Source organism: Sciurus vulgaris (genome assembly GCF_902686455.1).
Source record: "Sciurus vulgaris genome assembly, chromosome: 8".
NCBI lineage: Eukaryota > Metazoa > Chordata > Mammalia > Rodentia > Sciuridae > Sciurus > Sciurus vulgaris.
Genome location: NC_136468.1, coordinates 87,538,088 through 87,553,893, shown reverse-complemented (window position 1 = coordinate 87,553,893; position 15,806 = coordinate 87,538,088). Strand labels below are relative to the sequence as shown.

Here is a 15,806-nt window from a genome sequence, read left to right as displayed (position 1 = left end):
AAAAAACAAAACAAAACTGTGAGGTCTAAAACCTCAATGTGTAAAACAAGCAACAATCCATTAGAAAAGGGATGCAGAGGAGGCAGATTCCTAGAGATTCTACCATTTTATTTGATATCCATATTTTTTAAATTATCCTTTAGACAAATTGGTTTGGTACTTTAAACCCTTTTAAAATCACTGTTGAAAACAAAATAAGTGACTGAAGTTTCTAATATTGGCACACGAATTTCATGGATTTCAATCCAAAGGTCTATTGGAAAAAAAGAGGTGCAGGAGTATTTTTGTTAGATGAGTGTTTCAAAGGTGTTGAAACAAAATCAGAATAAAATGTTTCAAAAATTATAGCAACAAAATTTGATTGAATCTTTCCTTTTTTTCATAGACATTATTAGAGTTGTGAAGTCAAGCAAATACAGAAAAAGTAGCACTTCAAACCTAGAAGTGGCCATGTTGTTAATTGTGGGCTGGCCTAAGACAAAAAATATTACAGAATTGATGTTGCCTTCTCTCCCATTTCATCCACAGGACTTGCTGTTCACATATCCATTAGTTTTATTCTCTGGTTCATATTTTTTATTTCAGAGGTGAAGGGCCCAGAGAGGGGTCCTGTCATTCTTTGAATCCTGGATGACTAGATTGAAAAACCAAAATACTGGCTGCTTTTTCCGTGACGCTTTCTCTTTTTTTGCATTGTTCACCATGTTTTTGTGTTTAAACACCAGGCAAGACAGTTTCACCAGTCATCTTATATTCTCATCATGGATGTGGGAGTCACTTGAAGGCCAAGCCTGATCAAGAAAGCTGGAGCAAGTGCTGCTCTCAGGTCCCATCTAGGGTGCCAAATTTATTGCCAAAAGTACAGTCCTTGTTCTAGATGCCAATCTAATACTGAGGACACAGTTTTGAGAAAAAGAAAAAAGATGATTTATTCTTCCTTTATTATTTTATTTTCCAATTTTCTAATGCTCATTCTCACCTGAACTTTCCCCCTGGGTATCTGCCTCTCATTTCCCACTCGATTCTCTTACTGCTCCTCATCAAAATGACTAAGAACACTGAGACACTAAAAGTGGCTTCAGAGCATTAAAAACATGTTTAATATATTCAAGAATTACCTACTTAGGGTATAAATTAGGGTTTGTCTGTATCCAATTAATGCACCAAATAGGTAGGAGTTGGTGTGAACTTGATCCTTATAGTAGGAATTGAAATATATAAAATCTAAAAGGGCAGAGCAGAGTGGTACCTATCTGTAATCCCAGCAACTCAGAAGGCTGAGGCAGGAGAATCCCAAGTCGCAACTAGCCTCAGCAACTTAGAGAGCTCCTGTCTCAAAATTAAAAAAGGACTAGGGATGTAGCTCAGTGTAGAACATCCCTGGGTTTATTCCCCAGTACCTAAATAAATAAATAAACTAAAATGCGGAACTCCTGAATATGGCTCAAAGGCTGAGCTTATGATCTTATTTTTTAGTTGTCAATGGACCTTTATTATTTTTATTTATTTGTGGTACTGAGAATCAAACCCAGTGCCTCACACATACTAGGTAAGTGCTCTACCACTGAGCAACAACCTCAGTTCATGATCTTATTTTTGTATTTTTATTTTTTTTTGGGTGCTGGGGATTGAACCCAGGGCCTTATGCTTACAAAGCAAGCACTCTGCCGACTGAGCTATCTCCCCAGCCCCATGATCTTATTTTTTAAAAGTGAAAATTCTCTACGCATTCATGGAGCCACAAGAATATTTCAAATATCAATGTTCTTGCCCTGATCTCCCAAGTCAAATTTTCTCCCAATTTTCCTCTTAAGGAAAAGGGCAGGTTCCAATTTTCATTTGAAAAGTAAAACTTGGTAGGCAGATCTAGGATGTTCCAGCAGGACAATGAACATATTTATATAAGAAGTTTTCTAAAAAACAAGAAGAAAAGGCTGAAATTCTATGCTTTAGTTTACTAACCTTTTTCTGGAAACTACTCTTCTGGGGATTGATTGATCATAGTACTCCACCCATCTGGTTAATTTGGAGCTCCTGACCCAGGTCAAGAAATCAGAGATCTTTTAAAGGATTTTGAAACTGGATATTGGAGACAGTGTTTCTTACAAGCAGACTTGGGGATCTGGGATTTGCCATTCTCCCTAGTAGCACTGTTTTAGTTTGTGAAAATCATTCTCGAAGAAAGATTACATAAAAAGAGCAGAAGAAACAAGATGGCATGTGTTGGGGTTGTGTCAGTCTAGGGTTCTCATCATAAACTTAGAGTTGAGTCTGGTATTTGCATAATACCAGAGGGCTGGGGACTCGAACTTGGGCCTCCAGCATGGGAGTCAGGCACTCTACGAGACGGGATATATGGCCAGCACTTGAGTCTGGTATTTAAGTTTACAGTTAGACTGGCAGTTACAATCATCTAGTCCACGTTATGGATCAGACATTCAGCTTTATTTTTTTCTTTCCTCGATTCATATTTATTTAACCCTGAACACCTCATGAATATTATCCTCATGGGAGGTTAAGTAATTTGTCTAAGTCCATACAATAAAGAGCTGAATTGGGATTCAAAATGGGGCTCTGAACCACCTTGCAGTATTGTCTGTAGACTAGTAATTACTCTTATCTAAGCAAACTTGGGTTAGTATCTACTAGTTTTGGCCAAATTACACATACTGCAGGCATATTATGTTAATAGAAACAATCAAAAGAAATTCTTCAACCTATGTTCAAAGCCACTTAAAAAAAAAGAAAAAAAAACCCCTTTTATTGTTTTGAGAAAGGACCTTGCTATGCTGCCCAGTCTTGCCTTCAACTTTGGCAAGTGATCTTCCCGCTTCAGCCTCCCTAGTAGCTAGCACTACAGGTGTGTGCAACCACACTTGGTTCCTAAGCCAATTCAATCCTCCACTGAAACTTGTTTCTCCTAGGTTCTTTTTCTCACTAAATGTCATTTTAATCTGTCCAAGATAAAGTGAAATCTTGGTCATTCTGCACCCTTCTTTTCACATTTTATATCCCAAACCAATTTAAACACATATTGGTCAGTTACAAACAGACAAAACATTACCTTCGATAGTTTTTTACTTTCTTCCCAGTCAATGCCTTAGTTTATACAAATCAATTTGATCTTTATTAACCTTTTTTTCCCCCTTACTTTTCTTATCCATAAAATAGGGCAATCAGAGCTCCCCCAGGAAGTTAAGAGTAAAATTTTAGAAAACAGCATAGTGCCTGGCAGATAGTATAAAATGTTAGGTATTTTTCTAGTAACTAACAGTTCTCATGGGGAGAACTGTCATGTACTAAATTTCATTGTTTATGACCAAAAAAAAGAAAAAAAAAAAAAAAAGCTGTACTGGGAAAATAAAGGCTCCAAATTAGTACTTCATATTTTGTACTCCTGATAACTGATGATTGCGTGCACAAATGTTTTCACTCTAGTTTTAATTTTTGAAACACACACACACACAAAACCTCTGGAAATTCAACTCACAATATTCCCTTCCATAATTATTCTATTAGCAATTATATTAGTGATTGTCATGTATCTGAAAAGTGCAGCACATTCATAGATGTTATGTTTAGAGGATGGGCGAAACAATGAAGTATCAAGACGATGAGCACCTACAACTTCCTCGGTTGTACTAAATTAACTACTGGAGTTTTTAAGTTGTTAATATTGCTCCTGTTGTTCATTTAATATAAAGGTACAAATTCATTTATTCAACAAAGGACAAAGGGGTTTATATGTTAGGTTACACATAAATATGCTATTTATTTTCTTCTATAATTCAGATTATATTTTGCTTGATACCCAAAACTTTTGGGTTGATGTAATAAAATTGCCTATTGTAAGAATTAAATGAGATGTAAGACAGCCTTTCGGTTTTATCTATTAAGACACAGAAATTTAAAAAGAAAACTTTGTCTTCATTAGCTTTCTGGAGGGATATAGACATATGTGTGAGAACAGCTGGAAGCCTGAGAGCATTGTGGTTAAGTGAAACAAACCTGGATGTTCTTTGACAGAAACAGGAAAGACCTAAGGATGATTAAGCTCAAACCCATGATTTCCTTACATTTTCCTATATCAATACGTATCTGCCTTAGTTAAGGATCAAGACGTACCTTCAGCAGATGTACTGATGTCCTTGAGAATCAAGTGAGAATCTCATATCCAACATAATCTCAGATAGAGACCTGACTATAAATATGTCAATGAAAAGAGAAGAAATCAGTGCCTTGACTTCATTAATGACTTGTGAATCCATCTACATTTATGTTACTATACAGAATGCTCACATTCCATCTAACAGCAAAAAACTACAGCCTAAGTACTTAGTGACTGATTAAGTTGGGGGATCAAGTTAGGGAATCTCCATATACAGCCTATATCTATACTGTTAGGAAAAAACAGGTAAAAAGTATCTTGATTGCTAAGTACAAGGGACCATTCTAAATATCTCATGTGCATACATTTCATCCTTACACCAGCTCAAGAATGTTTCATAGAAGAGAAAACTGAGGCACAGAGTGATGAAATAAAAGATGCAAGAGATGGCAGATTCCAATCTAAACAGTTTGACTGGAAGAGTCAGCAGTTATACTAGAATAGGGTAGAGAAAGACTTGAATGTGAGCTGTTTTGGTGTAAAACAACCCCCAAAACTACAAAGAGCAAACAAATGTACAAATGAACATTGGAAAGATTAATGAGGCAGTTTTATTTCTGGAACATTTGACTTAATTAGAGTAAAATGCTAGAAAGTTGTTTTTTTCCCCTTCAGCTAAAGATTTAGGATTCAGGAATTCAAGAACTCGAATGGCTTTGTTCAATCTTTCCACAAAACTCCTGCAGTAACCAGGAGATGGAAAGAGAAGGAGACTACTCAAAGATGCTATATTGCTTGCTGGTATTGAAGGCAGAAGCCAGAGGGTGAAGAACTGGGAAGTAGGTAAGGAAATAGTTGATAACTTGTCTTTAGACCACCAAGACTGATTGTAGGCTTCCAAACTCCAGAACTGTTAAGATAAATACATAGGATTTTAAATAATTTGTGGTAAACGTTACAGACCCAACAGGAAACTAATATAACACAATAAATACCCATACTAAAATATAACACAGAGCTACCAACTGGTAATATGCATAGGTTTTGTATCATCTGTGAACTGAGAATTTATTTACTCATGCCACGCACAGTGGTGCACACCTGTAATCTCAGTGGCTCAAGAGGCTGAGACAGGAGGCTTACAAGTTCAAAGCCAGCCTTAGTAACTGCAAGGTGCTAAGCAACTCAGTGAGACCTTTCTCTAAATAAAGTACTATAAATAGGTCTGGAGATGTGGCTTAGTGGTTGAGTGCCCCTTAGTTCAATACCTGGTACCAAATTAAAAAAAAAAAAAAAAAAAAAAAAGTTATTTACTGAGTCAAATTTCTCTTATAGATCACATGAAACTAATTTTTATCTTCCCACTAGAAACAGTTTTGTAGAAAGTTCGAAAATTATAAACTCAAAGGTTCAAAGATATATACTGTAATGTCTTACAGGTATCATCCAATTTATAGACAATTTAGTAACCGCATGGGTGTTTACACTCTCATTATAAAGGAAATCAGGTAAAGAAAGTCTCATCACATAAAGGAATATAAAACTATTTATTGACCATTGTTCACCAGTATATTTACAATAAAGTAAACAATATACAGTTGGGTAACATTCTGATTACTACAAAGTTATTTTCCTGGCTTGTGTTGAACCAGTAACCCAAACACTGAGAAGACTGAGCCTACATGTAAGGAATGAATTGGGGTAAAGAAAAAACATGCAGGTCAATTAATTTAGACTATAAAAATTTTCTCACCCATTTATGTGAGCAGGTTGTAAATTGCCAACATCTCTAGCCATCTGATCAGGTTTCCATAAGTCAAATCTTAAGACATTCCATGAATTATGACCTTTTAGTACACAGATTTCAACTGTGAAAAAAGGAATGGCTAACCAAAGGAACCCTTAAAATGTCCACTTAAGTCTTGCTAACTAAGACAAACTAGGATTTGTCCAGTTTACTTGTTTGGGTGCAGAAGTTGTTGATAGTATTTTTCCTTTCAGGAATTTTGTAAATAAAACTACTGCATTTATGTGACTATAGATGTAGATTTAATGCGGTTGCTTTTAATTATCCAATTTTAATTACAGAATCATTTATTTAATCTAAAGGGTTATGGTTGCAGGAAAAATTTCAATTTAACTTGAAGTGACTTATAGGCTGCAGAGAATGATGGCATCTCAGGAACATGGTTTTATACTCATGGTTTTTGTTTTGGTGAATATTTAAAAACAAAAACCATTATGAAAGTATTTTATGTACACATGCACACGCACACACACACACACAAATAAAACCCCCAGAATGGTCCTTAGGAATATGAGTTAAAAACGAATCTGAGTAATGACTATGAAAAATTTCCCCAACTTTTAGAAAAGCAGAGGAAATATACCATCATATCAAATGCTCTTTCCTGATAAAGGAAGCAACTACAGAAAGCTTTTATTTGTTCAAAGTAACCAGTGCTACTGATGCAAAACAAAAAAATAAAACGCAACAATTCCCCCAATACTACTTTCAAAACCAACATATCAAACTTGATTTTCATTAGAATGTAGTTATTTTTTCACACTAGTAAATCAAAAGCCAAGACCCAGATTTTATATATATATATAAATATATATAAAAAACAATGCAAACAGTTATTGAGCTTCATCTTCTGGACAAGAGTGCCAAGTTAGTCTCTCTTCATAAAAAGCAATTACAATTTGAGGACACTTCATATTTGCTTCTTTTGCCAGCACCAAGTCTGCCTCATCTGAATCTTTCCTGTTATGAGGGAAAAAAGCTCAGTTAAATTGCTTATGTCAACTGAAAACTACTCAGAAAATAATTCAATCAAACAGTATTTAAGTGCTTCATGAGAATTATATGGTAGATGTGGTTATGTTTCTTAAATAAATTTCATTTTCCAAAACAGACCACAGGTTTGCTGGCCTTCCTTTAAAAACACAGTTGCTATAAGTAACTAGAATCTTCTTCAGCAGATTATTATTCTCCATTTAATAAAGGAAACTATAAAATCTTTCTAAGATATGGCTTGAAAAAAATTTTGAAAAACTTGTCTATGAGGCTGGGGATGTAGCTCAGGGGGTAGAGCACTTGCCCAGAATGCAAGAAGCTGTGGGTTCAATCCCAAGGACACCAAAAATATAAATCAACCAAGGATCAAATCAATCACTTACCATTTCATGAGAAACATCAATTCTCCACTGCTATCTGTAGCACCGATTATTCGTTCAGGATCAAGACCTCTGGCAAAGCCTCTTGGTTTGTCAGCCTATTTAAAAGAGATTAGTAACACAGCAAAGTAATATTAACTTCTTAGTTTGTCTTCATGAAATATACCTTTTACATTAAAATCTTCTAAGGGTGAAATAGAAACAACTGAAGTAAGAGCTCACATTCATATTAGGACACATTGTAACTTCCATCAAATTAACAGGAAAAAAATCTTTGTCTTATTTCTTAGGTAGAAGGCTTAAAAATTAAACAAAAAAAACCCCAAAACTGAACCAAAAGCAGACAACCGGCTTGAAATGTGGTGGCACGTGTCAATAATCACAGAGACTCCAGAGGCCCAAGTGAAAGGGTCACAAGTCAGCCTCAGCAATTAAGCCCTAATAAGCAACTTACCAAGATCCTGTCTCAAAAATAATGGCCAAGGATGGAGCTTAGTGGTAAAGTGCCTCTGGGTTCAAAAAAACCAAAAGAAAACAAAACAAAACAAAAGTTTTTGAATTTTTGTTCATTCAAAGATATCAAGGGCAGAATTGTGTAGATTACAAGAAAACTAATCCTTTTATTTCCAGTAACGGTAATAATTATAAGCTCCTTAAAGTATTTAAAGTAACTTCTAGAACCTAAGTATAAAACATTCAAGTATTTTAAAATACTATAAACTTAATCAGTATTGTAACAAGTCCGAATTTGACAAATAGGGGAAATCTTAGAAGATACTTAGTATATAACTCATGGTTTTCCAAAGGGTGGTCTGAGAACCCCTGGGAATCTGAGGCTTTTGGGGAAGAGGTTCTGCTCAGTTTCCTTTTCATGTACCAGAGTGTGGACTGTTTTCATATACCTCCATCTAAACATACTCTAGCAATAAGATGCAGGAGCACAGCTGTCTGCAATCCTTAAGCCAGATGCTGAGAAGGTATGCAAAATGCTGCTTTTCTTAATATTTTGTTTTGGAAAAGTTTTTTAAATAACTTTTTATGAAAAAAAAAAAGTATTTCTAGGCTTTAAAATCATTTGAATAGAAAATATTTTAGAAATCTACTTTAATTTTCATTATGTAAATACTTATAACCTGCATAAACAAAAGTTCTTTGGGATCCTCAAAATTTTTGTAGAATGTAAATATTTGAGAAATGATACCACTACCAGAGCTTTATATCTATGTACCAGGCTCTGGAATCAGCTTGGGTTACAATGATGGTCTATTCTTTATATTCATTAAGGCTTTATGCATGTTAATTAACCTCTTCATGGTTTAATTCTTTATAAAATAGAAATAATTATGGTACCAATCTCAGATATTTTATTGTACGTGAAATGCAAATTACACAAATCATCATTAGTTGTATATTAGCAAAAACCTGATAAATAACTTGGTAACTGATAATGGTTCAATTATCAGTTTTTGTTTGTGATTTACTTTGAGAAACAAATCTTTATTCATCATCTTGTTTTCTTTCGGGTGACGGTATCTACAAACTTAATGCAACTGTTATAAAGATTTAATGTTCAAAGAATCTAATTTCAAATCTATAGTCCCTTACCAATTTATATCTGTATTGCATACTTAGTGCCTGAGCCTAGAAACTAACCTGGCACCAAAACATTTCTCCAAACTGCCATGCTAAACCAGTTGGTAGGACAAGTATGATCTGTTTTAAAGTCATGGGTAAAAGAAGTTACCTGATTTGCCCAATGCAAGACACTATGAAGCAAAGACTGGATCAAAGTATATGTGTAGTGAATGAACCAAATATCTCAATTCATGCCAGAAGTTATAAAGCCATTATCCTTATTAAAGATTACATACTTTGAAATCGAAGTACTGTTCGTAACACATCATCTATGAAAGTACTTTCCCATGTCAGTGACTCTAATGGACTATAATGAGGATATGGTATCTGGACTGCTTAAACTGCAGTATAAAGGCATTCACTCTTAATATTGTTTGCATTTAAGATGGCTAGCCTTAGATCACAAGAAATTGGTCTGATCAGGGATAAAATTCATCAATCTTCTGAAAATAGCACTAGAACATTTTAAGTGGCACAAGTACTTCCTGTACATTTATATAATGTAGGCTAAACCATGCTTATCGTTTTTGGCCCAAACATTAAGCATTTATAAAAGGCTTCTTAATGGTATTTTAAAAGTATCTGAATTAGAAAAAAACAAAAAAACAAAAAACCCCTCGTCTTTTTTGAAAAGTCAGCCTGGTGAGTAATGTTTTATACTTACAGCATCTCTCTTCTTCTTTGACTTGCTATCATCAGATTCACTGTCAGATAAAGATTTTCTTTTGGTACCATCTTTTTCTTTACCAGCTTTTTGAGAATTAAGAAATGCTTCGATTAACTCTGGACAATCTAAATTTTCTTCAGGTTCCCAAGTATTGTCAGCACTGTGTTCAGTATAGCAAAGCAAAAGAAAAGTGTTGACATAATCAAACACGTCCATCATCTGGATCTATTTATAGATCACTGGAAAAAAGTTCTCTGTACAACATTCACTAATCATTCCCTATCCTTTGCATTCTTTTGAGAGAGTGCAGCTAGATTCTTTTTGTGACTGTATTTATAGCTCTAAGTAGGCAATCTGCCATTTTACTCCAAAGTTAAATGAACCTGACTCCAACAGAATTGAGGTAAACATTTTTCCTAGTTTCAAAATTTAGAACCTGACTGGGTCTTATTAAAAACACAGATTCTTAATTTCCACCCACCCCAATGTATAGTAATGTTGTTTTAAAACAATGATTCTGAGAAATTTCCAACTGCGAGACAATGTTTTCAATTTCTGGTAGGTGCGCATACAGTAGGAGTTGGTAAACCAAAAACGAATCCAGCCTTTATCATAACCTACAAACTGATTTTTTTTTTTTTTTTTTTTTGCGGTGCTGGGGATCGAACCCAGGGACTTGGGCTTGCAACGCAAGCACTCTGCCGACAGAGCTATCTCCCCAGCCCTCATTTTTTTTTTTTTTTTTTTTTTTTGTTTTCTTTAAGAAGCTGTGGAAGAAGTTTTCAAAACAGAAATACAAAATTTGAATTTCAGGATCCATAAATGAAGTGTTATGTGGTGTAATTAGATTTTAATTAGTACAATATCTAGCTACATTAAAATGCATTACATAATATACTTTCAACTGAATACTGAAGTCTTGGCTTTTAAAAAACATACCTTGAATAATAGCCTAGAATTAAAGATTTCTAAAGTAAAAAACAAAACAACAACAACAAAAAAAACACAGAAGTTTCTTACTCTGTAAATCCCTTCCACTTCAAGAAATATTCCACCTTTCCATTTACTACACGCCGGTCTAGTACTTTTTCCACCACAAATTCTTCAGGCTCTGCCTCTTCAACTTTTTTACTCTTTCCATTCTGTTTCTTTCCCATTTTTTGCTAAAAGAGAAATCAGCAAATATTAAAAAATTTGAAGACACTTTAAAGGCTATATTGCTTATATTGTTACATTCAACAAATTTTTACTTCTGTATCCCAAGGCAGGCAACTTCTGAAAAGTTATCGGATAAAGGAATGCTTTATTTCCTTGATTTAGCCTGAACTCATGATCCAACATTTTTCACAAAAATGATAAAATCAGAAATGCTCTCTGGGAAATACCATTATATTTTCCCAACCTCATCCCTAGGTAGTCTACAGACCAAATTTACCGAATTTTCACTCATTTTAATCACAACATAGCAACAATTAACTAGAAAGTATTAGAGAAGGAAACAGAACAGACTAAACTGTAGTGACAAGTCTTATTAAGTGAAACTATGGTAGCCTTAAATCATACAGCCTTTCCCAACTCAAACAAATGTTAAAAGCTCAATATAAACAAAACGTCAATGAAAATCCAAGTTTTAGAATTATTTTCAATTGTAGGGTCATCCATGGAAAACATGAGGAAGTTAAAAAGGACAAGATTATTTTCCCAGGAATATTATCCACAGGTATTTTCTTGACCACTTGGAATACACCCCTCTCACGTTCACAGGCCAAGATGCCTCTTTTAATTCTCTAAGATGAACTCCTTTCCTGGTTTCTCAAGAGAAAGAATCTTAAGTTGGGAGCAACCAAATTCACTTTTAAAAGAGATGAGCATGTTTCTTCTCTTTCTCCTTTTTTTGGTATAACACTATTTAAGAGAAGTAGGAGACCAAGTTCAACCAGTTATCTTTAAAAACTCAGCAGATTTGTTATGGGAGGGGTGAAACTGGGTGAAATTTTAAAAACTTGAAATGGGAATTAGAAGATACCAGTGTGATCAAAAATTGTCCAGCATAATATATTTAATCATTTTATCTTAAACAAAAATCAAATTTGTCAAAAACCAGAACTACTCAATTACCCAGTCACTGAAGCCATCCACAAGTAAAGAATGTAAGCAGAAAAAAGTAAACAGCAATGTCTCAAGACTGTAAAAGGACATGTTATGTAAGCACATAAGGGTGTACACACACATACATAAGAAACAAAAATTCTCTGGATTCTATTTCCAAGTCAGGCCTTAATTATTCTCTGTAGTCGACTCTTCAGAATGGGGCTCCTCTATGCAGTGAGAGGGAGGTGGTAGGAATAGCAAAAAAAAAAAAAAAAAAAAACCTGTAGCAGACCAAAAGTTCACTAGATATTGACCCTAAATGAAAAAGAAGGAACACTCACAACAACAACAAAAAAGCTACTATCCATGAAGGAAGAAGGCTAACAAAGAACACATAAAAAACAGAAAACAAAGAAGAAACACAAGGATTAAACAACAAAAAGGAAAAAAAAAAAACAAAACAAAACAAAAAAAAAACTCCAGCAAGCAAACGCTTTATTCATTATCAGGACATTCACAATCTACTTTCTGGTTTTCATTTTTTTCTTTTAAAGTAAAAGTATACACTTGGCTTAAATCAGCAGTCTTTTCAAGCAGGTGGTAGATTTTGGAGCCACAATACATTCCTGCTATTCACACACACTTTCCCATTTAAATCATAGGACGAAGTTTAAGATGAAAAATTAGATTAACCCATTAAGTCCCAAGTTTTCAATTCTGCAAATACTCGGTAATACTGGTGCATTCAAATTTGTTAATTCATTGCTCAATTTTCTTTTGGGGGGTGGGTACTGGGGATTGAAACTAGGGGTGCTCAACCATTGAGCCACATTCCAGTTCATTTTTGTGTTTTATTTAGAGACAGGGTCTCAATGAGTTGCTTAGTGCCTCATTAAGCTGCTAAGGCTGGCTCTGAACTTGAGATCCTCTTGCCTCAGCCACCCAAGCCACCGGGATTACAGGCACGCACCACCATGCCTGGCATTCATGTTTTTGTAAGTGTTCTTCATCTGGGATAATGGGACAAAATGGGTCAAAAACTTTTAAAGTGGTTAATCTGGTCCTTTTACAAAAGGAGAAAATACCAATAAATACAAGCACTGAAGAGTAATAAAACGTGCAAATAAACCTTACTGAACATCAGTTTATTGATTTTCTTATCTATCTACATCCTAAAGTCCCATGGACAGTTCATGCTTTTCCCATTCAATCCTGGAAGGATAAAGATGACTGAAAAGCCTATTTGATCACCTACACTTTGGTTTACAGACTATGGAATTTGAAGAGCAACTCAATCCTGAAGAGGCAAAGATGAAGCTTCCACTTTTTATGAGTCTATCACAAAGACTCACCAGACAGGCTTCACATGACATCTTTCAATCTGTTTTCCAGAGTATCTGACTTCATGTACATCTAGTTGTGGCACAAATTAAAAAATCACAAACTTGCCCTTTTCAGTGTGAAACTCAAGGGGAGAATGTACAGATTAAAACCAGATATTCTGTCTTTTTAAAAATGTTAACCCACTTTCGTATGCTTATTATTATTAATACAATGCATTCTCATAAATTAACATGGCTAAATAGATATGACCTTACACTTCTGCACCTTTTATGAAACACAAGAATGCATGTAACATTCTTTCATGTCACATATATTAGTGTTTTATTTCAAAATAAACACTCAGCAAAACTCCTGTGTTGATCAGTTTTTAACTCATTCAAAATTCTGTGAATATAATTCAAACATTAATCCTAAGTTACCAAAAAAAATAAATGTGTTGCTCAATTTTTACAGATGTTCCATGACACTTAACATTAAGCAAAGACAACATTAACAATTTCATTTTTGTCCCTAAATCTCTCCTATGGGACTACGGGGGGGGGGGGGGGGGGGGGGGGGGGGGGGAGACTGGAAAATATATGGATGTACATAAATTTCTCAACCAGAGATGCAGTTATAAATTTTGGGGTAAAATAATTAAAATTAGATCCTTACATATCTTAGGTTTTAATTAACTTACCAATGTAGTTTTATTGGAGGCCATTTTTTTTTTATTGCAGACTTGAAGAGCTATTACTAAAAAAATGCATGAGAGTTAAAAAGTTTTCATGACACAAAAAAGATAGCTAAACAGGCGTTTTGCACGGATTTCAACCCTCCCCCACATTTGAAAAGGCTATCAATCCAGAAAAGCAGATTTGAGCTCCTTGGTAAGTATTAAGTGTTAAATGCCTGGGTCTACCAGAGTTCTAACCAAGTTAGGCTAGAAAACCATAAGTAATTAGCGAAAAATGGAGAAATACTTTCCCAACTAGGTCCCATTATAATAAAATCAACTTTCAATTTTTTTTCCCCCCCAAAAAAGAACAAACCTTTTGGTTCAAAATCAGGCACGGTAAGCAAATTCACAAGGGTCAACTACCATGAATATTTTTCTGTAGATCTCTTTAACAGTCCAAAGAGTCTCCTACATATATATAATTCCAAGTGGATTTCTGTTCAGAAAACCTCCCTCTTTTCAGATGGAAATGAGAAATAACGAAAGGAAAGGGAAGGAAAATCAACCCCAACCCATTTCGTGACACTGTAGACTCACCCCTATGTATTCTCTCCGATACGCCCCAGGTCCCTCCTAGCTTAATCCCGCGACCCGAAGCCTAAAGGCCAGATGCCCGCCCCCACCCGGGAGCGCGGGCCTCGTGGTCAGCGGATCCGCGGGGAGAAACAAAGGCCGCGGCGCGGGGGCTCAAGGGCACTGCGCCACAGGGCCCGCGCCACCCCCTCGGGCGGCGGCCACGTAACGGAGCGGAGCGGACGCTGCGGCCTCGAGACAGGGGCCGCGCGCCAGGCCTGGACGATGCAGGAAAATGCACCGCCCTCCCTGGAGGCCCAACTCTGCTAACAGCGCGCGTGGCGGGAAGGCCCCTCTTCCTGACCGGAGACGGGGGAGGGGAAGACATGCGCTTTGTCTAGAGATAAGGCGGTTGTCACCACAGCTCTCTACCCTCTCGAAGACACTGTCGTCCCCCCGACTAACGGCCTGCGCGGAGGCAGGCCAGCTGCAGGGCCTCCGCTAGCCCCTCCGCTCCTTCCCCAAGCTCCGGACAAGAAGTACGGCGGGAAGGGTCGGGAAGCAAGGAAATGGGGATCCCCGGCGCGCAAGGGTTATCTTAAGCACTACCACCGAATTGGGGGGAGAGAAAGCAAGCCACCGACTTCACCACCTCCGATGCTCCAGGTCGCGAATCTGCAGCGTCTCCAGCCCTGCGCGCCTCAAGCTCGAGTCACATCAGAGGGGGGAGGGGCAGGAGCGCTGCGCGCGCGGGGTGTGTGTGACGCCGCCCACGCCGGGCGGCCGCGAGGGGCGGGACCGAGCGCTCGGGGGAGGGGCGCCGCGCCCGCCGGGAATCCCGGACCGATGCAAGGGGGGAGGGGTGGAAGAGAAAGACCGCGGCGCCAGCAACCGTGGCACTTACCGTTCGAGGCTGGGGCCTGGTGGTGCCCAAGAGCGGGAGGGAGAAAGGGGCGAGAACTGCGACCGGAGTCTTCTTGTAGGCTTTTCTGCGTCGCAGTGGCGGCGGCTGGCGCCAAAACCGGACTCCGCCTACTTCCTCACCCCTTAAGAGTGGGCGCCTCCAAACGCAGAGTGGGGAATTGGGAGCTAAGGACGAGTACCCCTCTCGGACCCCCCCTCTGGAAAGACCTCTCCTGAACCCAAGTGGTCAGCCCCAAAGCCGTTGGCCAGGGCTAGGTTGGTGCACCATGAACAGTGTAAATTGTTGACTAGACGTCTCCTCGGGTGTTACCGGAAGGGGCCGAGTCAGGTCTCTTATGCTGGGGGAGGGAAAACGAAGGTTTGCCATAAAGATCTGGGCGGGAGAACAAGGGGAATAGGATTATCAAAGGTGTAGCTGCGAGGCGAACCGCATGGGATGAGGGGGCTGGACCTGAGGTGCCGATTAAGCTCCTCCCGACAGCGTTAATTTCAAACTGCGCGACCGTTTCTCACCTGCCCTGCGCTAAGGCGGGGGCTGAACTCAATTCTGAGAGGAGTAACACGGAAGACTCGAGCCTTCCGCAATTCACTGAATCAATTTACGCAAGTGACGTAAAGCATTATCG

The 15,806-nt window shown here is 37.5% G+C and overlaps 1 protein-coding gene across 7 annotated transcripts; it reads right to left on the bottom strand.

Moving 5' to 3' along the window:
- Positions 1–5,637: 5,637 nt before the first annotated feature.
- On the bottom strand, positions 5,638–15,785 carry CBX3 (chromobox 3). 7 transcript variants are annotated; one of them, XM_079151943.1, is made up of 6 exons: positions 14,901–15,034; positions 13,705–13,760; positions 10,611–10,753; positions 9,588–9,750; positions 7,292–7,386; positions 5,638–6,875 (listed from the first exon to the last, which is right to left on the bottom strand). In XM_079151943.1, exons 2-6 carry the CDS (start codon positions 13,726–13,728, stop codon positions 6,749–6,751), a joined length of 552 nt encoding a protein of 183 aa, XP_079008069.1. In that variant the 5' UTR covers positions 13,729–13,760; positions 14,901–15,034; the 3' UTR covers positions 5,638–6,748. The 7 variants fall into 7 exon arrangements, with proteins under 7 accessions (XP_079008069.1, XP_079008071.1, XP_079008070.1 ...); XM_079151945.1 differs by having other exon boundaries at positions 14,909–14,995; XM_079151944.1 differs by having other exon boundaries at positions 14,869–14,970.
- Positions 15,786–15,806: the final 21 nt, after the last annotated feature.

What these genes read in the sequence shown, in the direction of transcription:
- CBX3 (XM_079151943.1), bottom strand. Translation starts at nt 13,728, where the DNA reads ATGGCCTCCAATAAAACTACATTG. An exon ending in AAGTGGAAGGGATTTACAGA is followed by an intron (nt 9,751 to 10,610) that starts GTAAGAAACTTC and finishes TACTGAACACAG; the next exon opens with TGCTGACAATACTTGGGAAC. An exon ending in TTGATGTTTCTCATGAAATG is followed by an intron (nt 6,876 to 7,291) that starts GTAAGTGATTGA and finishes CCCTCATAACAG; the next exon opens with GAAAGATTCAGATGAGGCAG.